The sequence below is a fragment of the Urocitellus parryii genome, chromosome 12, assembly GCF_045843805.1.
Source record: "Urocitellus parryii isolate mUroPar1 chromosome 12, mUroPar1.hap1, whole genome shotgun sequence".
Lineage (NCBI taxonomy): Eukaryota > Metazoa > Chordata > Mammalia > Rodentia > Sciuridae > Urocitellus > Urocitellus parryii.
In genome coordinates this window covers 70,453,496-70,477,216 of record NC_135542.1, presented here as the reverse complement: position 1 = coordinate 70,477,216, position 23,721 = coordinate 70,453,496, and the positions used below count along the sequence as shown (strand labels likewise).

The 23,721-nt window shown below is 38.9% G+C and overlaps 1 protein-coding gene across 1 annotated transcript in view; it reads left to right on the top strand.

Moving 5' to 3' along the window:
* The first annotated feature begins 2,581 nt into the window (after positions 1–2,581).
* Positions 2,582–23,721, top strand: part of Fshr (follicle stimulating hormone receptor) — a 165,645-nt gene continuing 144,505 nt past the window's right edge. The window contains exon 1 of the mRNA XM_026385740.2: positions 2,582–2,736. Coding sequence (XP_026241525.2) covers positions 2,582–2,736 — 155 coding nt within the window. The remainder of the gene's footprint in view (positions 2,737–23,721) is intronic.

Here is a 23,721-nt window from a genome sequence, read left to right as displayed (position 1 = left end):
ATCAATGCTTACCTTAAACTTCTAGTAATTAAGGACAGTATAACATTGGTGCCTTATAGATAAAAAGACAATGGAATATGAAAAGGCTTAGATATAATTCCATGCAAAATAGCTACTTGAGATATAAAAAAAAGCTATTTTTATAAATTAGAGGAGAAAGGACAGTGTATTCAATAAATGGTTCTGAAAGAACTATTTATTATTTAATCCATATGGATAAAAATGATTATGCTATTACATAAAAACTGAAATTGAGTCCCTGACTCACACCATACATAAATATCAATGCCAACTAGATCAAAGACTAAAATCTACAGAGGAAAATACTACAAATCATAACAGCATATTTTCATGATTCATGACCTCAGGAAAAAAGAAAAATTACAAGGGAATGAAAACATAAATTGTAAAGTGGATTATACAGTAGTGAAGATTAATAATTACAGCTACCCAGAACAACATGGCTGAATCTTAGAAATGTCAATTAGTGTAAAATGGCAAGTAGCAAGACTATTTAAAAAGTGATATAATTTACATAAAATCCAACCAGTAAAAAATTTAGCAACATATATTTAGAGATTCATACCTCAGTGATAAAATGATGTTTTTTTTTTTAAACAAAAAAGCAATGATACAAAATTCAGAGTAATGGTCACTTCTGGGCATAGGAACATAAGACAGGTAAGAGAGAATCTACTGAGTAAGTGCAAACAGATGGGTTATATCTTTTTACTCTTTAGTCCACAGCAGTTTATTATTATGCTTAATAAATTGCATGTTATACATATAATCTGTAAATTGTAAATATGATGGATATTATTTTATTTATGTATTTATTTGATACTAGAAATTGAATGCAGGGGCACTCTTCCACTGAGTCATACCCTCAGCCCTTCTCATTTTTATTTTTTATTTTGAGATAGGGTCTTACTAAGTTGGTCAGACTGACCTGGAACTCGCGATTCTCCTGCCTTTGCCTCTTGAGTCACTAGGGTTATAGGTGGTGCCATTGCATCCAGCATGACATATATTTTAAAATAAAAATTTCAACTAAAAATTTGGTTTATTGTACAAAGACTAATTTAGCTATAATTGAAGCTCTCCAAAATCTAAGTTGGGGGTTTGTTGGGCCGAGGTATGGGTGTGGAGATTCAGTTGGTGATGTTTTTCATCACTGGAGTTATTCAAGCACAAGGAAGAAATCCCTTTTATATTGATATGACTATTTTAAAATAATCTTAAGCGTTAGTTGACTGATTGAATTAAAGCCAACATTCTGCATCTGAAAGACTAATTCCTTGGATCTATTGTTGAGTTAACTAATTTAACTGCTCATGTTAGCCAAAATTGTTAGCAATATGGAATCCATACTAATACTGTTCTTATCTTCCATTCCCAGCATTAGAATGAATCAGTTGTTTCCAGAAAAAGCTAGGGAGCAACTTCACCCCCAAAATCACTTACTTCTGTTTTCTTCCTGATAATTTAATCCATTCAGGGAGACTGAAGTGGAGGATAGATATATATTTTTAGCATTTTCATGAGACTCAATTTTTTGCAACTAATTATGTAAAGATGGTGTTGAAACTAATTTTAGCAGGTAATAAGCTGAAGGCATGATTTTCGAGACTTTCATGTCTTTTAATCTTCATAGATTCTGGAGTTGAAAGTAGAGAACCACTTTACTAAAAGCACTGCCAAATAGTCCTTATATCCCTCACCATCAAGGAGATTACGAATGCCAAAGAAAGCGTCAAGCTGTCACCTACAGGAAATATCTTAAAGCTAAAAGTACAGATTTAATAAGTTCATTTGTGCCAACTGCTAAAAGTCAAGGGCAATCTTCAGAACCTAGAAATGAGAGAATTCAGAAAGGACATGCAGGAAGGAGTGGAGCATGTTGGTATTTACCAAATTCCCACCAGTAACAGCTCAGACCTTAGATCATAGATCACAAGGATGGGACAGTTATCTCTGTACATAACTACAGAGGATTGCTAACCCTCCCATTTATGTCTGAATAATGTCATTAATTACAGTGAGAAAGAGGATCAATGACTTCAATCCAGATGGTCTAATTTTACATTAGATGGGCCAGAGGAAGAAGCTGATGCTGAAGATTGAAATAAGACCCATCCGTCTTCACATCAGTACCCCTCTTAGTGATGTGTCATTTTTATGGTTGCGACTTTTGGAGAGAAAGTTGATCATGTCACTTTGTTAGAAGAGAATCGTGAGCAGCAGGGACACTTTTGCAGTGAAATAACAGGAACTTGTTCTAGATAGGCATCAAGGTTCTATTTACTGTCTTCCTTGGGTCAGGGTATAAGAAACCCAACCTTGAAGGATAAAGGTATAGCTTATGTTGCCTTAGAAATCACTGCTGGGACAGAGGAATTTTACTCAACTGGATGTGACAAAAAAAAAAAAAAAAAAAAAAAGCATCCCTTGGTGGGTCACATGACCTCATAAGTTCTCAAAGCAGATCTCTTCTCAGAAGGACACTCTGTGGAGTCCCTGAAATCTGAGGCAGTTTCTTGTTGCCAATGCAGGAAGAAAACAGGTGGATGGATAAATAAGTATGGCCTTGCTCCTCCTGGTCTCTTTGCTGGCATTCCTGAGCTTGGGCTCCGGATCTTATCATCGGCTCTGTCACTGCTCTAACAAAGTTTTCCTCTGCCAAGACAGCAAGGTGACAGAGATTCCCTCCGACCTCCCCCGGAATGCAGTTGAACTGTGAGTATCAGCGGGAATAGCCGTGCCACGGGCATTTGTGTGTGGAGTACTATTATTATTTTCACATGAGGCGATATCGATTGGGCTGAAATATTCCTGCTTTGACCAAAGGATTGAATAAAACAAACTCCCCCAGCCCAACACTCCTGCCTGTGGCTCTCCGAGGAGCTTAGGTGAGAGTTTGTACCAGCATTCGTCAGGGAAGGGTGGTGTAGAAACCTAAATCCCAAGGCAAAGGGAAGGGGTTTTAGTCTTTTCTCGACACATTTACTCAAAGGTTCCATGCTCCCTTTAGTGGAGCCAGAAAAGCAAAACCAGAAGCCACGTTAAAAAAAACTTAGGAGACCTAGAATTGGAGGCAAAGATGGCTGATGCCAGCAGAGTAAACAATGTGTCTCTCCTGAGGACAATGAATTCATGAATGTTAGAGTCTCTGTCTTTGAAGGTACCAGCAGATAATTCCTGCAAGGAGATTTTGCTTCCTGAGGAAAAATGGGAGAGAGAGAGAGAGAGAAGAGGGCAAAAGGCATAAAGAAGAAAAGGAAAGAAGCAAGGAAGGAAGGAGAAAGGGAGGGAGAAACACAGGATGCCCACTTTCAATTTTTATAAAACCATTTTAACAGGAAGTAAGTAGATCAGTCTCCTAGAGCCTGGCACCAACTGAGACATCCTCTTCTTCTACCTCTTCATCTTGGAAATTAGGAATCTGCTGTCCAAACTCTCACAGTGAGTTGAGGCAGAACCTAATCTGGAAATCAGCCCTTCAACTCACAAGCAGTTCTTTCCCCCAGGACCTGTGCCTGATTACAGAAGCCCACCACCAGGCAGGGTGTCTGATGATGAAATCACTACCCCTCTGCATCTTCAGTGTTTCTATCCCAAGGATTTTAAACAGCAGCCACTATTTTGGACGGAGGTGTGTTTCAACTTTTGTCCCCTAGAGCTATCGATGACATTTATTTTATTGCAGAATGTAGTCATCTTTTCAGTTCACCAATCGCCATGATGACCCTCCACATGTTGGTGAGACCTTTCACTCAGGGACAAATGGTGACAACGTGGTTGTCTGCCTGCCCCTTTCCCCTAGACACCCTCCAATCTTTGGTTCCTATCCAGAGGAAGCTGCAGAGACAGGAAAAATAACTGGCCGACTCTGTTTTGGCTCCACCGCCTCAGAGGAGACAGTTATTTCTGATCATGCTGAAGAGCAAACCTATGCACAAAGACAGTCTGGCTTATTGGGTCATTCTAAACACAAGAGAAGACCAAGGCACCTGGTCTCCTAAAAGAAGTCACTTGCTCCTAAGTGATTCTGAACAATGACTTAACCCCTTCTGAGCCATAGCTTCCTCTCTTCTAAACTAATTTTAATACATTGCTAGTTTGGGTTGTTGTGAACACTAAAAGATAGATTCTCCTCCTTCCCTACCCACAATTCCCATCTCTCCTGGACCTTCCCTATTTCTTCCAGTGTTTCCCTTGGGGTCAAGTGGTGCCGTCCACTTGCTAAAGCAAACAGCCACCTCCGAATTTCATTGTAGAAGGTAGTCATCTTTTCAGCTCACCAATTGCCATAATGCCACTCCACATGTTGGTGCCACATTTCAGACTTTCACTCGGGGACAAATGGTGACAACGTGATCGTCGGCCTGCCAGGTTCCCCTTGGGGTCCTCCAGTCTTGGGTTCCTATCCAGAGGCATCTGCAGAGAGAGCTCCTCTACCCACTAAAACTCCCTTCCGCAGCAGTCTGTTGTCTATCTGAAACCTCTTCGCCAGAAGAGAGAGTATCTTTTTTTAAAATTTTGTTTCATTCTTCACAGAAACATAGGTGGAAAAGGGAGGGAAGGAAGGACGGGCCGGAGGAAGGAAGGGAAGGAGGGAAGGAGGGAAAGGGGGAGGAAGGGAAAGAAAGGAAAAATCCACTCCCACACCCCAAATCCCCAGTGTGTGTGCATGAATGCGTAGAGAAGGAGCAGGAGTGTGCTCTTTTTACATTATACTAAGGCACAAATAACCAAAATACATATCTGTCCAAAAGCATTTTTTTAGCTGAGGAAAGAAAGCATAAGGCATTTAAATTTTAGAGACAGAGATTGTGGGAGAGTGTTGGAAAGAGCACCAGATACAAATTTCATGCTCCTTACCCCTGGCTCTGGGTCAGGTGTTACGTCAGTACAATAGAAGACAAAGCTGCATAAAATGAGGAAGGAATAAGAAAGTACTTGCCAGTTGTTGGCATTTTTCCCACCTGAGGAATGAGTATGGTTGAGAGCTCCCAGTACTAACGGTCTCCCAGGTGCCTAATCTTTAGAAGATTGTTTCGTCTGCATGCTCGGTAGGGCTTGAGTTGGACAAACCTAGACTTTGGCTTGGCAATCTTCTTGGCAAGGTACATTGAGGGAAAGTAGAGAAAATTTGCTTTGACTATTAGAAAAAAAAATAGGCAAAGGGCTGGGGTTGTGGCTTAGCAGTAGCGCACTTGCCTGGCATGCGTGAGGCACTGGGTTCGAGTCTCAGCACCACATATAATAAATAAATAAATAAAGGTCAATCAACAAATATTAAAAAAAGAAAAAAATAGAGAAATTATTTAAGGTTTTTTTAGTGTATTAATGGCTAAAGAGTAGATTAAATGCTGAGTGAACTCGAATTCAACATCCTGTTACTATGAAAGAACAATTACTTTATTTTTCCTCCTTAAAAGGACTAGATCAGGGTTATCTGAAATGTTGGCAGAAGAGAGCTGAGAGTGCTGTTCAATTAGAAGTATTCTAATTCACCCTGCAGTCTTCCAAGTTTGGGTCTTGGCTTTAATGATGATCAAGTCAGGTGCAGGTAGATGGAATATCTGGGTTTCATTGATTGTATATGCTTAATGCACCAACATGAAAAAGCTTTATTATAACTGAGGGCCCACTAGGAAAACAACTCCTATGTTTTGCCACATGTATTGTTATCCTATCATTCTGTATACTTCATAGCAGTTTCATTTCAGTTCATATATCTGCCAGTTATCACCAAAGATTTCTAATACCCTACGATCTGCACCTACTGGTAAGAATGCAGAAGCATCACCAACCAAGGTGGATTCCATTTACCAAATGGCACCTACAACTTTCTTCATACTTTTGCATACTGCTTCATGAAATGTTCACAGCAGTACTGCAAATATGGCATTACAGACAGCTCTGTTTCTCAAATGAAGGAAGCCAAAGCACAGAAAAGTTGAATAACGTGGGCAGAGTTAACCCTGAAGCTCCTGGATAGCAGAACTGGGAACTGGATTTGAATCTGTGTTTATATTTCCTATGCATGACTTGGGTTCTTCTAGGGTGGTGTCCTGGGAATTTGGACCAAAAGTCAGCTGTCTAGGACATAGAGTCTCTTTTACAACTACTCTATCATGGCAGCATGGAGGAGCCATAGATAACAGATGAATGAGCATAGAGTGGTCCAGCAAAACTTACCTCAGGGACACTGAAACTTGGTTTTAATTTTCCCATCACAAAAATTTATTCCTTTGAGTTTTTGCACCATGTAAAAAGATGGAAAAGATTTTTAGCTGATGGGCCATTAAAAAAAATCATAAAGCAAGTCAGATTTGGCCCACAGGCTGTATGTCACCCACTTCTGGTTTAGGCTATACCTGAGAGAATGGATCTGAGATGACAAGCAGATGCAGAGAGCAATACACTGGGTGAGTAGGTTAGGAGTTGGACCGCTCAGAGGCAATATTTCCAGGTCATCCTTTAACTGGTTCTGATGAGTCAGAGATAGTAGAGGACAGCATCTAGAATCTGAGATACTTGAGTTTAAACTGAGGCTCTGCCATTAAGTCTTGGCTCTGTCTTCTGGGCTCTTGGCTATATAATGGAAATTACATTGTGTGCCTAACTCACAGAATTGCTATGGGGACTAAATTAGACAATGTAGGTAAAACGCTTTGCACAAAGTCTTTCATGCTGTTCGATAGTGATTATGGCAGCGTTCTTACCTGCAAAAAAACTAGGCAAAAGCTACTTACCACACAGGGCTTTCATGAGGAGCAAATCAGTCAAGAGGAATGAAACTGCTTTGGAAAATTGATATAAATATTTTTTTATAATTCTGAGAAAGTTTTCAATCTTCCTCTTATTTAAGAATAATCTTCTCTTCCCAGTTGGCTGGAGCCCTTAACCTCCATGCGATTACTTTTTGAGTTAAAAAAAATATATATACATAGTTCTTAAGGTTGTCAATATTTGCCAAGAACCCAGGGAACAGCTTCATTCAGACCATTGTCAAAAGAATTTTGATTTCTGAATTGTTGCCAAAACTGCTTCATCTGGAGGCAGTCAGTGAATCTAGGAAGGTCCTTTTAATCTTGCCTTATTCTTTCTAGAGTTAGAATTCCTATAGAGATGTAAACAACCATTCTAAATCTGAAAATTAAGTCAAGGCAATTGTATGTTTACAACCATCTTTTTATTCAGCAGGGTCAGATGACCATAACACCAAAGAAGAGAAGGGTCCACTGGTGGTCATTCCTGGCTTAGGGAGATCTGAACAGGGATTGTATTGTAGGCTGCAGCACATTCCCACAGCACATTCCCACACCTCTCTGCAATCTCATTTGATGAGCACTCTGAATTATCTAATTATCATTTTCCCTTTTTATTTTCTTTCTCTGCCTCCTACCCTTGTGGTGTTGTCTTGGATTAGATCATTCTCCATACTCCATGACCCAAGATTATTATTTATTTAGGAGCTCAATAGTGTGTCTAGTTTATAGTCTATCCTTAGTAGGCCCTTAGTCCTGAGCAATGTATCAGTGTTCTGTGCAAAAGGGGAAGCCAGTAAATTGTGTGATCTCCAAGTGAAAGAGCTTTTGATGTTTGCAAACAGGTTTAATTGTGGAATGTTGTTCCTAAGAACATCTTTGGGGATAATATTTCACAGAACATACTTTGGGAAAGATTAAAAGACTGGTATATCCAACCTCAGAGAGAATCCTTCATAAAGTCTGAACCACAACCAAACCTCTTGACTCCCCACTCAGTTCTCAATAATATCTAGAGATGGACCTATAAGTGGGTTTTCACTGCTTTGTGCTTGAGAAGCAGCTGTTAAAGAATGTGCTGTATTCTCATAAAGAAAATGATTATAAAGTATTGACTACAGCCATTAGGAAACTAGCTGTTACTTGTTAATGTCATGTAAGTTTCAAACTTTTCCAATCACATGTCTAATCATTTCACAAAATCCTCTCATACTGCTGATAGCAAGAGTTCTCTCTTTTCATTGCCATTGTCTTTGCTTGGGCTTAAACCATCTAATTACTTTCTAATTTATCTCCTTCCTACCAAACCCTCTTTTCCAAACCAACCTGCACACCATCATTCCATTTCCTCTATAAAACACCACTACCACCATGTTATGATGCCCTAGTTCAAAATCATTCAAGAGCTCAATAATTCATCTTTATGACTTATCTCTCACCATTCTCAGGAGGAACCTACTCCACAGGCTGATGTGGACTTTCTAAGCACTGTGTGTACATTTCATCTCCCTGTATCTCTATGATATGCCTCTTGCTTGTGCTGTCCTAAGTTTCTTCTTTGCCTCTTGCAAAGAAGTTATAATCTCACTCAACTTTTGTCTCTTTCATTATGTCATCCCTCATCAGCCTGTCTTTACTTAATCTTGCAATCTTCTGAACCCTGCTGCAGTGCATTTCACACTTAATCTTGCTTTGCATTTAATTTTTCATGTGTGTCTTATTTCTTCAACTGCAGTGAAAATTTCCTTTGTACTGCTTATTGTGCCTGGTTCAATGCAATGTATGTTCCAGGCTCTCAATTACGTGTAGAACAAATGATTTAATAAATCAGGGGGAATTACATCTGTTTATTTGCTCTGCTCTCAGTATTGAAGAAAAGATTTCTATAAAAGATGGTTATTGTTCTCTCCTGTGGTGAACTACTATAGGATTTGATAGTTTTCTTGTTTCCCTTGCTTTTTATGTGTTTGTTTTAAGAAAATGCCGGTGTTATTCCAGAATCTATTAATACATTCAGAAGGACAGAAACAAGTCTCCTAGGTTAAAAGTTGAATATTCCATACTCTAGGCACGTCACTCAGTCCTTTTGACTTAAATAATAGTATCTGCTTCTCTCTACTTAGCAAGAAAAAAAATGAATGAAACTGCTTAAACAAAATCAATTTAAACCAGGCAAAAATGTTCAAAGAAAAATAATTTTGCCAATTAGGATCAGAGTGCACCTGAATGGTTTTCTATATTCCCTAGATATATTTTAATTTTGGACATTCTCTCTGGTTATCAAAACCAAAAACTCCACTGTTCATATTGCCCTAGGTATCCAAGTCCACACATTCCTGCCGCCATGTCTAGATACTTCTTTGAAAGAAACAAATAGCACTGCATTCATGCTAATGAATACATAATCCCTTTTCTTAATGCAAAATCCTCTACTTTAGTGAGAAATGATATGCCTATGTCCAACATTTAGAATTTAATTGGGCTAGGGGAAAGAGAGGTTTCTATTCCCCACAGAGGAATCAGAAAAAAAAAAATGACGAAAGAAATAGCTATAGAAATGCAGTACCTTGAAAAAGTGGCAATTACATTGTAAGGAAAGAATCTTTTAAAGTAGAAGATGAACTCTACCCTGAGAATTGGCTAAGAGCTATAATTTACAGAGTCATTATCAGCAATTGAAAAGTAGGGGTTTGAAAGTACAGAACTGCACTCACTTGGTAATGATAAAATCTCCTTGTTTACCTAAAGGTGCTTGCTGTCCTTCCTCATCCAAGTCTTCTACTAAAGAAACTTGAGCTTTAGAAGCAGGACATCATGGCAGAAAATGGGAAAACCATTTAACTTTTGATTATCATTCTCCAAAGCCACTAATTAGGTTATCTAGTTACTGTGGTTGATTGGACTATGCTTTTTTTAAAGCTGCTAGATGTAGACTCTCCAATTTAGCTTTATTTAGACTAGATCTAGCTTATATATCCCACAAGGTCAGCTAGGAAAAAGAGTAATTATTTTTAATTGCCTAGGATCTGATTATAATGAGATTTGGATGTTGGTTCTTAATCTGACCTCTCCCTGAAGTATCTCACAGTGTGTTTCATATCTCTGACCTGAGCATGCCATTACTTTGGTCTTTCATATGGAATATGCCAGCTGATCTGAAAATCTTCATGAGGGCTTGCAAAAAAACTCTTTCAAAAAGCAACCAAACCCTTGTCATGGGTTTGAACTCCATTATACTTTTAGTCTATGAGTGATTTGAATCTACTTTCTTTCATGTCTTCTCCTATACCTCTTTCAGCAAGAACCAACCCAGAACCATCACAGAATCCTGTGTTAGAAATAGAGGAAAAGACACAACATCTCCCTAATGCCCAGCTCAGTGAAAACCCCTGCAAAATAGGGATCCCAAAAGTTTAAGTTTCAACAAAGCATAAAGGTCAGCTAGCTAAGGATATCAGAGAGAAAACTTATGAGATGATGGTTGAAAGATTGAGGCAAAGTGGTGCTTTGTTGACTTCAAATCTAAAATGCTTTGACTTCACAAACATCTTCAGGTACAAATGTTATGGTGAGATTGCAATAAATCACCAAGTTGATCTTAAAACGGGAGATGGCACATTTATTCACCAGCTTGCAGGCCAAGGGACAGGCTGAAAGTCTACACCCTCCAACCACCTCCAAGGGTTACAATACACCTTTACAGTCCAAAAGCACACTAATCATAAGTGGCTGTTGCTATGATTCAAAACCACAAACAAACATCATGAGATCTAAAATTAAGCAGAAGGGGAAGTGGTTCAAAATGATCCTAGTTGAGTTCAAGTTATATAATGGTTACTAATATCTAGACAATCATTTTCTGACAGCGTACATTGTCCAAGAAAAATGAGAACCAAAAAGAGAACAATTTTACATTGCATAAGAAGAACAGAAGCATTTGTGTTTCTAAGCAGGGTGTGCTAAGCAGGATCAGGTTGGCCAAGGCAGAGTTTTCTCATGGAAGAAGTATTTCTCACATGACATGGAGTCTCAGGGTAAAATGGAGTCTGTTTGGTCATTGCCCATAGCCTGGCCCATAACACCAACTTTCTCCAAACCCATAGGCTTTTCCTAGGCCTCAGATTCCAGCAGCTTTTGAATGCTACAATGCTGTGATTACAGCTGTGGGATTTAGGAGGTGAGGATGTTTGCCTTTGGTTTAATGGACAGTTCTGCTATTTTGAAAAGCAACATGGAAACCCACATACAAACAGCCCTCCTGTTACTTTCAGTTTGGTAGGGATTTTTTTTTTTTTAAAAAAAAAGAATGTGTGAGGAATCCCAGCTCCAACAATTATTTTGTACTTAAATAAACAAAGGCTGACAGGTCACACTGAACACTGCACCTCCTCTAGTATTCTCTTGGAATAAGAAGGGCATGAGAGACAGAGATCTCTGAGATGGATGAGTCATAGCCTTGAGTACTAGATTTTCATGAGTGGCTTTAGTTTAAATTTATAATAGTTCATTAAAATTTGGTTCAGTATATAGGATCACATCCCTAGAAAAGAGTGTTACCTCTACTGTGCTTTTCTAACCTCTCAATTGCTCTTTGAGCCTTCTGTCTTCTCCCCTCCCAGATTCCTGTCCTGAGCTCTGCCCTACTCTGAACTCCAATGACCATATTCAGGACAAAAAGCTAAAGTCATACATTTGGCATTGATACCCTTCTTATTTCAGTATCTGATAAACTCTTGTGTCTCCTCTCTCATCTCCCATGCTCTCGGCCCTTTATTCTACAAACTACTTTCTTTTCCATGGCTCCCAGGTACATCTTTATATTCTCAACTTGAGCCTGTCCTATTTTCTCCAAACTGAATATATCCTCCTACTCCAGTATTATTCACCTTTGAGACCACAGTAGAGAAGCTCATTTTTCATGAAGTTTTCTTTCAACAGCAAATACGTATTGATTATATATGTGCAATACACTATACTAGGCACTTGGGAGAAAACAATCAATAGGAGAGGCAAGGTCCCTGTTCTTATGAAGTTGCTAAAAAAGAACATCAAACAAAGTAATAACGATAATGTTTTTCCTCACTCTTACCCACAATAATCAAAATCTCCATTGGAACCCAGAATAGTCATTGTCAAAACCACTAATTTGACAATTAATTGCATGTTTCTTTGTGTGATGTGAATCACAGACTGTGAGAGCTAAAAGAAACGGATGCCCAGGGAAAGCCAATGAGAAGGTAGCTGTCTGTCTGATGCCGGAAGAAAGCTGATGAGAAGGCAGGCATCAGCCTGTCCCATCCAGACCTGCACCTCTGCCTCCTCTAGTGTTGATTTCAGGAGCTGGGCAGGGCCACTTCCCAAATATCTGCTTTACAAACTATGAAATAAAATAGAATGACAAACTAACACCAGCAAATAAATGATAGAGTTTAACTGGCAGATATCCAAATATTTAAGTTTGTCTAGAAGTTTTCAAACTGTGAAAATCCAAGAGACTGGATCCTTTGAGTTTGGATGAAAGGGACTAATAGAGAAGTTGGAGAAAATGCACCAAAGGGGGAAATTTAAGTTACTCTATTGCTTTTCCAACTTCATAATTTTTCCTAAAGCCACTTGTGTTCCTGAATGCTATTATGGGTAAGAGTTTGCCTGTCAATGGGCCCTGTATGCCAGCTTCCCCCCAGAGCAGCAGGGTATAGTCTTTGAAACTGGTAATTACATAGAGTTTGCCTTAACAAAGCCCTTAGGCTTCTGAAAATGACACACCTGCTTTGGCATACGGGGGACACTAATAGGGAATTATTGAATGCTGTTGAACTTATAGATTACTTCCCTTTCCTCTAAATTTCAAACTATTTGGAAAGTTATGTTAGCTTTAGAATAGAAAAGCAGATTAAATGTAGAATGATGGCTACCCATCATCAGATCACAGCCTGATCAAGTGTCAACACTCAGCCCCAAACCATTGTCACTGTCATTTGACCACCTGACTTAATGACCCAGCTGGTTCTAATTAGTCAATTAATTAATTAGTTAATTAATTGATTTCTGATTAGTACAGAAATGGAAGAAATCTTCATTTAACAGAATTTGTGGGCAAGCACTGCAGCATTTCTCTAAGTATAGGTATTGGGGGAAAACACATAACAGTTTTAAGTTAGAAAACAAACTAGAAAAGCAACAAAAGAAAATAGAAGAATTATGAAGAAGCAAAGAGGTCACTGGGGATACTATGTACAGCAGCAAAATTGTTTATCATGCCTCTGATTGTGAAAATCTGCTGAACCCCTTCAATAAGAACACACAGTCTTGGAAAGGCATCTAATTCCCCCAAACAAATACTAGAGACAAGTGGAAAGAGAACAAACAGTCCTGGTAGCCAGATAGGAGAACAACAAAGCAGCTCTTAGAAGCAGATCTCTCAGGGAAGATCCTGGAGAAAGAAGACAAGCAACAGAAGCTACAAGGACCTCAGCAAAAGAATCAGCTGGGTCATTAAGTCAGGAATTCCTGCATCACAATCTTCAGGTCTTGACTCAGGCTGGTCAAATTCCCTAGAGAAGATGCTCCCCAACTCCTACCTAGAGGGTGAAGCCCTCCCTGCCAACATTCTGACATTTCTAGTAGCTGGGAAGAGGGCTGGGTGGGGGTATGATCTCAGTATCCAGCACTTACAAGTGGTGCCTAGTACCCTCCAGCCCAGGAACTCTATTTTACTGTCTCTAAAGAATACATCTTTAGAGTTTTGCTGAGGTGGATAAGACCTCTTACCTAACTGTTCTGAGTGGGAAATCTGACTGCATCTTAAATTTTGCTCTTTATTTTATCCCTCTCACCTTATTTCCACCTCCTGCCCCACTTCCACAGGTACCCAGTGGCTCCAATTCCTGAGTTATGTTAAGGATGGTGTAGTACAAATCACATTGCTTTAGGATTAGGTCTTCTTGAGTCTGTCAAATTAGCCCTTCTCAATCTCCAATGTGCATGCAAATGAGAGGACTATAATGTGAAAATACATGTTCTGATTCAATATACTTCAGGAGGGTCCTCAGAGTTTACGTTGCTAACCAGTTTCCAGGAGATGTTGGCAGTGTTAGTTTCAAATCCACATCCATCCATCTTCTGCATGATCCTAATATTTTGTTAATCTTATTCTTGTTTCCTTGTGGTTTTATGCCTTTAAAAAAAAAGTCCCTTACTATCGTCTCAGTGTGGTTTCAGGAGGAAAAAATAGTTTTTTATTTAATATGCCATCCCTACCCAGAATCCCCATTTGTTATTCAACCCACTCAATCAGGCTCTGTCTCTATGGGTTCCAATGAAAATTCTTCTTGTCACAAGTGTCAATAAACCTCTTTATTTTCAGTATGTTTTATACTTTGCTTAAATTATTTTTCAAATAAAAACATAAAAGTTTGGATAGCAGAGGAATACCCTCAATTCATATGACAAAGGCTGTGGTCTCTTCTCTCTTCACGTATTATACATTCTCAGGAGCACACCATGTAGCTGACCATCCACCTGCTCTGTTTTTTCCTTTTGACTTCAGACTTCTGCAACACCATGCTACGTTTTGCCCTATGTCTCATTCCAAACCCTGATCTCCTCTTCTGAGTTCTGTACTGCTAGCCAGCCTCTGAGTGTTGCAGGGCCTGGCTTCACCCTGGACCCTCCTCTCTCATGTATCTGGACTGTGTAAGATGATCCCATCCAGTCCCATGTTTTAAAATATAACCTACATTCATAATGTATATGGCATGCCTGTCCACTCCATGGAGCCTTTGACATGGAATATCCAACTCAAACTTTGACATCTTCACTTGAATCCCTAACTGTCATCTCACAATCAACAACAACAACAACAAAAATAATGCACCCAATGTTCCTTTCCCAAGCCCTATAGACACTTTTCTCCTAGTCTTTGCTATCTGTATAAATGCATATGTCATCAAATCCTCACCCTCAAATCAATCCATGGCCAGATTCTGAGGATTTAGCCCACCAAAATACAGTTCTAAAATCTGCACTTCTCCATATTGTCCCTACAACCACCTTAGCTCGGACCACAATCATCTCTTATCTGGGCAACTGCAATAGCTCCCATCACTTTCCATTTTTTGGTTTCACTTGAATCTACAGTCCATCCCCCCATGTGACAGCAAGAGTGTCTTTCTAAAACATTATGGCATACAACTACTTAAAATTCCATTTAGAATAAAAATTATTCAACCCATGGTTTTTGATCACCTACCATGCGAGGCAGTGTTCTGGGTACTGGAGATTTAACAGAGAGCAAAATAGACCAAATTCTTCTCGCATATGGAAAGCATATGTGCTTTTCCATGACAATAAATCATCACATGGTCTGGCCTTTGCTTGCTTTCCATAATGCTCATGCTGTAGTGCTTACCTATCACCACTGTTCTCTAGCCATCCTGGACCCACCTGGTCCCCTTACTACTCTTCCAGTACACCAATTTCTTTCTACCTGAGGTGTTTTTACTTGTTTTTTTTTTCTGTCCAGAATGTTTTTCTCTCTCCTTTTTACATGGCTTCTCATCTTTCCACTCTCCAACAAATGCTGCCCCAACAGAGGGGCCTTTCTTGTCCAATGTATTATAATTCCATCCTCCATTATTTTAGCATGTAATGCTCTTATTACTTTCATAAATTTACTGCAACTTGAATGTGGGTTTTTTTGATATATTCTTTTCCCCACCACCAGCCACTATAAACTAGAATTAAAGTTGTGTGATGGTAAGAATTCCACTATGTTGCAATGTTTCTGGTACAAAGTACATGTTCAACATGTATGTATGTGCATTGAATGAATAAATGAAAAGCCCTCTCAAGTAAATATTTAAAATGGAAAATTGAGTGATATATATATATATATATATATATATATATATAATACACATATTATATATTCCTCACATCCCTATTTACATAAAACCTTACATATATTATATATTATGTATTATATATATGTCATATATATATACACCTAGTCCTACTATGTCACTATGCTATATGCCCTTTCACTGTCTTACAAAATAGTTTTGTACTACAGCTTTCACTGTTCCAATTTTGGAAGTAAGAAAAAAATGAAATCAAAGGAAGAATAGCCCAAAGTCACCAACTTCTTGGTTTCACAATTTAAATTTACATTCCTGAAAGAGCTGATTTTAAAACGTACCTTTTTGTGCTAACCATGAAAAAAGAACAGAGGCTCTCCCTTTCCTCTGAACTAGTCTAAATTTTTCATTTGAGGATTTATATATGTGTGAGGCTGGAGTCATTTATAATACAAAATTTACATATTATCCTGCCCCTCAGAGCTAACAAAGTGAGGGTTAGCACTGCACCCTCTGCTGCACCCAGCCAGGTTAGGTACTTTGTAACCAGCCAATAAGGAGGAGATAAGAATACAGATAAAGAGTGATTCAGGGGGTCATGAATAAGTAGGATGAAGATGAAAAAGTAAATATCAGTGCATGCTTCCATTGGTAAAATACAAAATAATCTGAAACCATTTAATGTTAAGGAGCTGTTTGAGCATCTCTATGCCTGTGAAGGAGGCAGTTGACAGGCTGGCTCCAACTCTCTGTTGCCTTTCACACCTTTTCTATGAAGATAGCTCCCCAGAAATAGCTAACGCTCGGCAGGTTGAGTAGCTGATCTTGTGCAGGTGCAGAGGCTTAGCAGAAGGAACGCTGTGTGAAATAGAGGGCTTGATGGAGGCTCAGAAGTCATGTACATACTCCCTAAATGGTCCTCATTGAATGAAATGAACCTTGATGATGATGTTTCAAGAACTCCATAGAGTTCCAGAAAAAAAGTTTATATTGATCTAACGTGATTTCACAGTCTCTTTTCTAAGATGTATTTCTAGATTTGGAGAATTGTATCCCTATTTTCTCACTTTGGTTGTTATTTAACATGTAGGCCAAGGCTGTTGTAACAAGACCACAGCTTCCTATATAATACGATATGAGAGGCACCAAGGTGGCTCAGTTGCCTGAAAATATCTCTTCTACTACTTGTCACAATACCATCGTTAATAAATCTATCTTCAGAATCTTAAAGATTTCTCTAATTTCTAAGTCTCTGAAATTGAAATATAAATCTTACTGGTGAGATTGGATCCCAAGTTTTTAACAGCTAGCCCAGTGCTCTGGCTTTTAAAAATGTGCATTCCTCACAGCCCTATTTACGTAAGACATTACATAAAAACATAATTCCATGGTGAAATCAAGAATTTGGAAAATGCTGCATGGTATAGCCCCAGTTCTAGACTCTCAGAGGCTGTCCAACTTTGTCTAATCCATGTTTTATAAAACACACTTCAAGAAATGGATATGGTGACTGATTAACTAAGAACATATTTTGGCAAATGGGACTTTATAAGTACCCAAAGGAACTAAAGTGTTGACAAATAAAGGCAGTATGTACATTGAGAAATAGGTCATAGACACAAAAATTCCTTTTTAAAATCCTAGATAGGCCAAGTCTCCTCTGCAAACCTTCCTTGTTCTTCAAATCAGAAAAATTTTGCTAGATGAACTTGAGACAGTATATACTATTTCTCTCCCCTTGTTTTAGAAATGAAAAATGAAGACTAGTGAGATGAAATGACTTGTCTAAGGTCATATGGTTAATTAAAGGCATTGCCTATCCTCTGTTTCCAAAGTTAAGAACTTTAAGCCTGCAATTTCCAAGCTTCTGAGGCATGAGCTGGATTGTAGCTCAGTGGTAAAGCACATGCCTTGCATGTGTGAAACTCTGGGTGGTTCTATCCCCAGGTTGAAAAAAGAAAAGACAAAAAAAAAACTTTCTGGACATTATGAACATGAGAACTCCACTGCTGACTTGTTTTTACTGTAGCTTGTTTTTTGAAAAACAAAAATAATTGAGACATAATTCATACACCAAACAATTTACCCATTTAAAGTGTACATTTCAATGGTTTTTATATTCAAAGATAGGTATGAGCATCACCATTTTTAAAACATTCTTGGCAGTCCAAAAGGAAAACATACAAATTAACTATCACCCCTCAACCTGCCCACATTCTACTCAACCCCAAGCAAGCACTAATCTACTTTCTGTCTCTGTAGATTCCTCTTGTCTGGACTTTCATGAGTGGAATCACACAATATGAGGTCTTTCATTACATACTTCTTTTACTTAGCATGATATTTTCAAAGTTCATCCACACTGTCAAACTTCAGTATTTGTAGGCATATTGTGCTATTCTTTCAATAATTCTTTGAGATAAATTCCTCTATAAAATAATCCAATCAGATTGTTGCTCCGTCAAAGAGATCATTTTAAAAGTCAAGAGTTTGATATTTATTCAGACCCAACAATGGCTCCTGCAAGCTCTCTTGTTTTCCCAGTCACATCCTACAAACTAACTGGCCTGCACTAGAGTTCCATTAGCTCTATGAATCTCCCAAGTGCCTCTCACCACAACCTTCACTGTTCCTGAGAGTGCTCCTAGGCTGAACTTCACTGTGTTCGACTGGCTTTAAAATGTTATGTGCATGAAGTCAGCTGCATTGGGAAAAAAAAAAAATTAAAGGACCAGTACCACTATCTATTTTATAGCCTGCTTTTCCCTTGAGGCAAACTCTCTGAACCAGGGCTCTGAATCTAGGGGATGAGTTCAATAAGAGGCTTCTTTCTGATACCACCACTCCAGTAGCTGAGTGCTCAGTGAACAGGGATGGGGGCCCAAGATCCTTTTGGTTTGATTCTCGGGGCCTGGAGCACCTGTACCAGGAATGGGGGCAAGAGCTCCCAGGGCCCCAGTATTTTCAGTAGGCCACACTCAAGATAAAAAGAAAGTGAGTCAGCACCTCTTAACCACACTTGTCCAAAAACTTCGCCTCCCAACAGGATTAGGGGGATGATGAGAAATGCCGATGTGCTGGCCCTCTTGGGAGCTGGGAGAGAGAGAAAACCCTGAGTTCTTGACAACAGGACAGCAGTCTGGACTTGGGTCTCCACTTCTTTGAGGTCGGAGAGGAGGATGAGGCCATGGTCTTGGTTCAAATAGACAGACCCTTATGGTTTTTACTGCATTTTTCTAAATTCTTGAAAACTCTTTGCTTTTGCGGGGCTATTTCCAGAAGCTCTGAATAGGTTTTATGTTTGTTTTTGTGATTTTCATCAGTTTCACTAAGGAGCCCAACAGCAGGTCTCTTCACACTGTCATGCTGGAAGTCGATCCCACCACCATGTTCTTGACCAAGAAAAGCAGAGACAGAGTGGGCTGTGGCCGAAAACAGCAGAGTAGTCAGGCACCCAGAATGATCATCTCCGAAGTTCTTGGTGTGTCCTTGAACATCACCAAAAAAAAAAAAAACAGTTGGGCAAGCCAGGAAGAAATAAATGTTATCACAATGAAGTTATTCATCCCATTTTTTAATGTTTTCCCTGTGCGTTATTCATTTTAAATAATTCAGTACACATGTCCTAAATATTGGTCTAGTGAATGGTAATGACACTATCGCCTACAAAATAAGAGCACTGACTGCTCTTCTTGGCAGGCACTACAGTTTCTTAAACACCGTGACATGGTGAGCAAAGCACATGGAAAGGGAATTACGACTGAAAGGATGTTTTCCAGGGTTGCTTCAGTTTGTTAGAACAAAGGAAAAGAACAGATTTATTTTCTCCTGAGCAGAATAGAGACAAAATGACCTTCTCCCTGTGTATTTACAGTCCTGACCATTCAGTTGAAGTAATTTCAGCAACAAAGAGTGTACAGTTGTACCAAATGGAAAACAAGTCAAAAGTTATATCAAAATCCCGAGTTCAGCATCTTCAACAGCAAATCACCAAGACTCTAAACAGAAGCCATACATCATCCAAAACCCATAACTACAGGCAACACATCTTTATTGAACACTTTCAGTGTGCACAGCAATTCTCTAGGATATAAGAGCAAGCCCTGACACACAGACCCTCTGTCTACACCCCGCCCCTCCGCTGACCAGTACTGAGGATTGAACCCAGGGTGCTTTGCCACTAATCTATATCCCTAGTCCTTTTCATTTTATTTTGAGAGTCTCACTAAGTTGCTAAAGCTGGCCTCACACTTGCAATCCTCCTGCCTCAGCCTCCTGAGTAGCTGAGGTTACAGGTATTCATCATCATTGACATAGACTCTATTAATGCAGCTAAAGAGAGTAGGCACACATTTGCACAAACATAGAAAAAGAGAACAAGACTTTCTAATGTATCATGTGATAACATTAGGATAGGATGAGAAGAACAATATTTGAGAAGTCCTTTGAAGGGAGAGGTACCTATGCTAGAATAAATATAGTATAGCACTTCCTTGAAAAAGGTGAGACATGTGCTGGGTATAAAGGGATTTAAATATATGGTTGTGAGACAATTGTGCAATAGGCAGAAAGAACACCTAGAGAGCTATTCTAATAGCAGGAAATCAAAGAAATAACTTTTACTTCTGAATGAGAAAGCATTACTTTTGAATTGTCAACTTCATTTCTAGAAATGTACCAAGTATAGCACATGGGTGAAAGGGAGGAAGCAGAAGCATTTCTATTCCAGGTCTTTAATTCAAGATTATCCAGTAGGAAACAAAGGTGTACTCTTAACAGTTTGTGAAGGTTTGAATAGAAAGAACTAAGGTGAGCTTGAGAGAAACTTGGTGAAGTGCAATGAATGGCTTTAAAAAATCTCTGTGACTAAGTATAGAACAAATGAGATCCTGCCTTAGTTTGCAATTGAGAAAAATAAATGTCTTAAGTCACTAGAACTATTTTAGCCTAGAAGTGATTTTTCATTCATTTATATTAACTGCCTTCAGAAGGGATGGACTGAGATCACAATATGCCTAGAAAATCTTTGAATCTGAAGCAACATGATTTCCAAAATAAAGAATTCCTTCGGAGAAACCTAATTGAACATGGGGTTAATTTAGTCTTTTACACATAGAAATAAATAGGCCCCAATTAAATATAGATAACTTTCCCCCAAAGTTAACTTGAAATTTACCATTTTGTGTGTTGGTCTTCAGTTCACCTCTTTCTTTAAACAAAGAAAATAATAATGAATGAAAAAAATGAGTATAAAAAATGAATATCAATAAAATGCTGCAAATATCCTGCCTCCCCTTTTATTGTATTTTTCTAACTCTGCCTTCAGGGAAAGCAGTCAAGATCAGCTACTGATCTGCAGCCCACCTCATTTCATTTTTGCATTGCTCTCCTTAAGTTGTCTCCTTTCCAATAATCATTATGTGTAAGTGACACTCCAGGGGAAATCAATTCCTTTTGACTAAACAGAAAAGCCCATCTACCTCCCTCGAATCATAATTGGAGCTTTGTTTATTTTGCTGTTGTTTGAACCCCATAACAGCCACCCTCTTGTTTTCAACCAAAGTTGAGTAGTGTGTCTGCTGCAGCCTCAGGGGGACGGCTTGCCAGCTTTTAGGAACTTCCCCCTCAAGGAGGGAATAATTAGAACCACTTTGTTATCACAAGCACATTTCTCAGCAACTGGCTAGACTTTGTTTTTCTCAAGATTGTTTAAAGAAAAAAGTCCTTTAAGCCCCTAAGAGGACAGTCTTTCTTATTTTCTCTCCACTAAGAAAGGAGGTACAGTTATAGAAAGCATTCAAATAGGTAAGAACCTCAGAAACCGGGATCCCCATGCCTCATTTCTATTTGTTTCAGGTCTGCAGAGTGTTACGCGTGTCTTAGACCTCAGGAGATACTTTTTCCATAATTATAATTAATAATGGGTACAAAATTGATGAGTTGAACTGAATTGAATTACATTGACTAGAGCATCTGTGAACTGACAGGTGGTGGTCAAGAAGCCAGAAAGAAGGCCAGGGTGTTCCATTCACCAGATAATCAAGGCTGGATTAATCAGGGAGTCCAGGCTTCCTGGCCATTGAGGAAAACTGAGACTAAGTGACTTACTCATGGACAGATAGCAAAAAGGGAGCACAGCTGGGACTCTAGACATGACAATATGTGCCTTTTGGGCTCAGGCACATTGGGTACACACTGTACGTCAGACAGAGCTCCAATGTCACTTGCCTCATCTCATTGATTCCTCATAACAACCCATTTGCTTAATTGCTTCATGCCAACAGAAACAGAGGCATGAAGCAATTAAGTAACCCAAGTGGTACATCTAGGATTTGGACACAGGAAGCAAGACCCCAAGATGTATTTCTTTACCATTTCCAGACATCATGGACAGCTAAGGAAAAGAGTTGATGACGTAGCTTAAATAAGAATTTATAATGAAGAAAAAATAACAACATTTAAGAAAATTGAGAAACAGAAGAAAGACAGGCATATTTCCCCTTTTGAGAACTTAAGATTATAAACTACTCCAATCTCCTGAAGTAACATTTTAAAATATCCAGATTATAGATCTCTCAGTTTCCTCAAATTCAGCCTCAGTAGGTGCTCTCAGATTACATTATACAGAGCCTTAGAAGTTGTGTTGAGGGTGTAATTTATATTTACAGGAATACCATAAGGTAAAAACTTTTAAAAAATACATCATCTCATTTTTATATTTACTCTTTCATTTCAAAACATAACCCTCTAATGTTAAAATAGTCAGTTAATTGCCTTGGGTTCAGAGCTGCTTCTCAGTGCTGGACACCATTCTGTATCCTCATCTCCAGAATGACCAAGAGTTCTGACATGGGGCTAATTTCCTGCCTTGTACACTCAGAGGCCCACCCACCTTCAGGTTTGGTGCTCCCATAATTAAGGACAGAATACCTACACCTAGCCCAACACTTAGAGGAGATCATCCTGTCTCAAGTAAAATGTCTAGGGCAAGAAGGTCAAGCAGCTTGGTGGAATGAACCAAGAAAGTGAGTGAAAAGACCTGGGTGTGTTTGTGACACTCACAGTACATCATTATACAATCTAGGAAAATCATCTCTGGGCCTCAGTTTGTTCTTCTATAAAGTGATGGAATTGGGATAGGGAGAGAGAGCATGGGAGGAATAGACAAATTCTAGATAGGGCAGAGGGGTAAGAGAAGGAAGGGGGCAGGGGGTTAGCAATGATGGTGGAATGTGATGGGCATCATTATCCAGAGTACATGTATGAAGACACAAATTGGTGTTAATATACTTTATATACAAACAGAGATATGAAAAATTGTGTTCTATATGTGTAATAAGAATTGTGATGCATTCCACTGACATGTATTTAAAAAAAAAGCAATTAAAAGAAAGAAAGAAAGAAGGAAGAAAGAAAGGCGATAAACTAGAACTCTGCAAAAAAAAAAAAATAGAACTTGCTTCCTGTCTAGTTCATTGTTTTTCCCAGCTCACCACTTTAAGAGGCCCTTTACAGCTCTGTTATTTGTGATTCTAGGATATCCCATGGATAGTGGAAAATCCTGCGTCTCATTCTGATGCCTTTCTTCTAGCTTATTATGAATAAGAGGCAGCAGAACCAAGCCAGAGGATCCAGTGTATTTTCATGGACAGTTTGCTTTCTAGATACTGCTCAGAGAGGACAAAGAGCAGAGGTTAACTGAGCTCATCAGCCATCCACAGTTTTCTAGTCTGTAGGTCTGTGAGCAACTGACATTTCATCTGTATCACTCATCCAGTGTCAAGACTGGGGAGGGAGTGAGGTTCACTTCAAATGGAAGTGTATGATCATTCCTGGATTTCTTTATCTAAGTCCAATGTTTAAAACCAAATTTGAGGCAGCAAAGGCCTTTAAGTAATTCAGAGTTATATTCTAAGGAAAGAAGAAAGCAAATATTGCTTGGAACCAACTCATTCATTCATTCAATCAATGATTATCAATTTCCTATTATCTGCCAGATATTGTTCTATATGCTAGAGATACAGCAGAAAACATGACAGACTACAGGAACAGATGATAAGCTCTCATGGAGCTTACATTCTACCGGT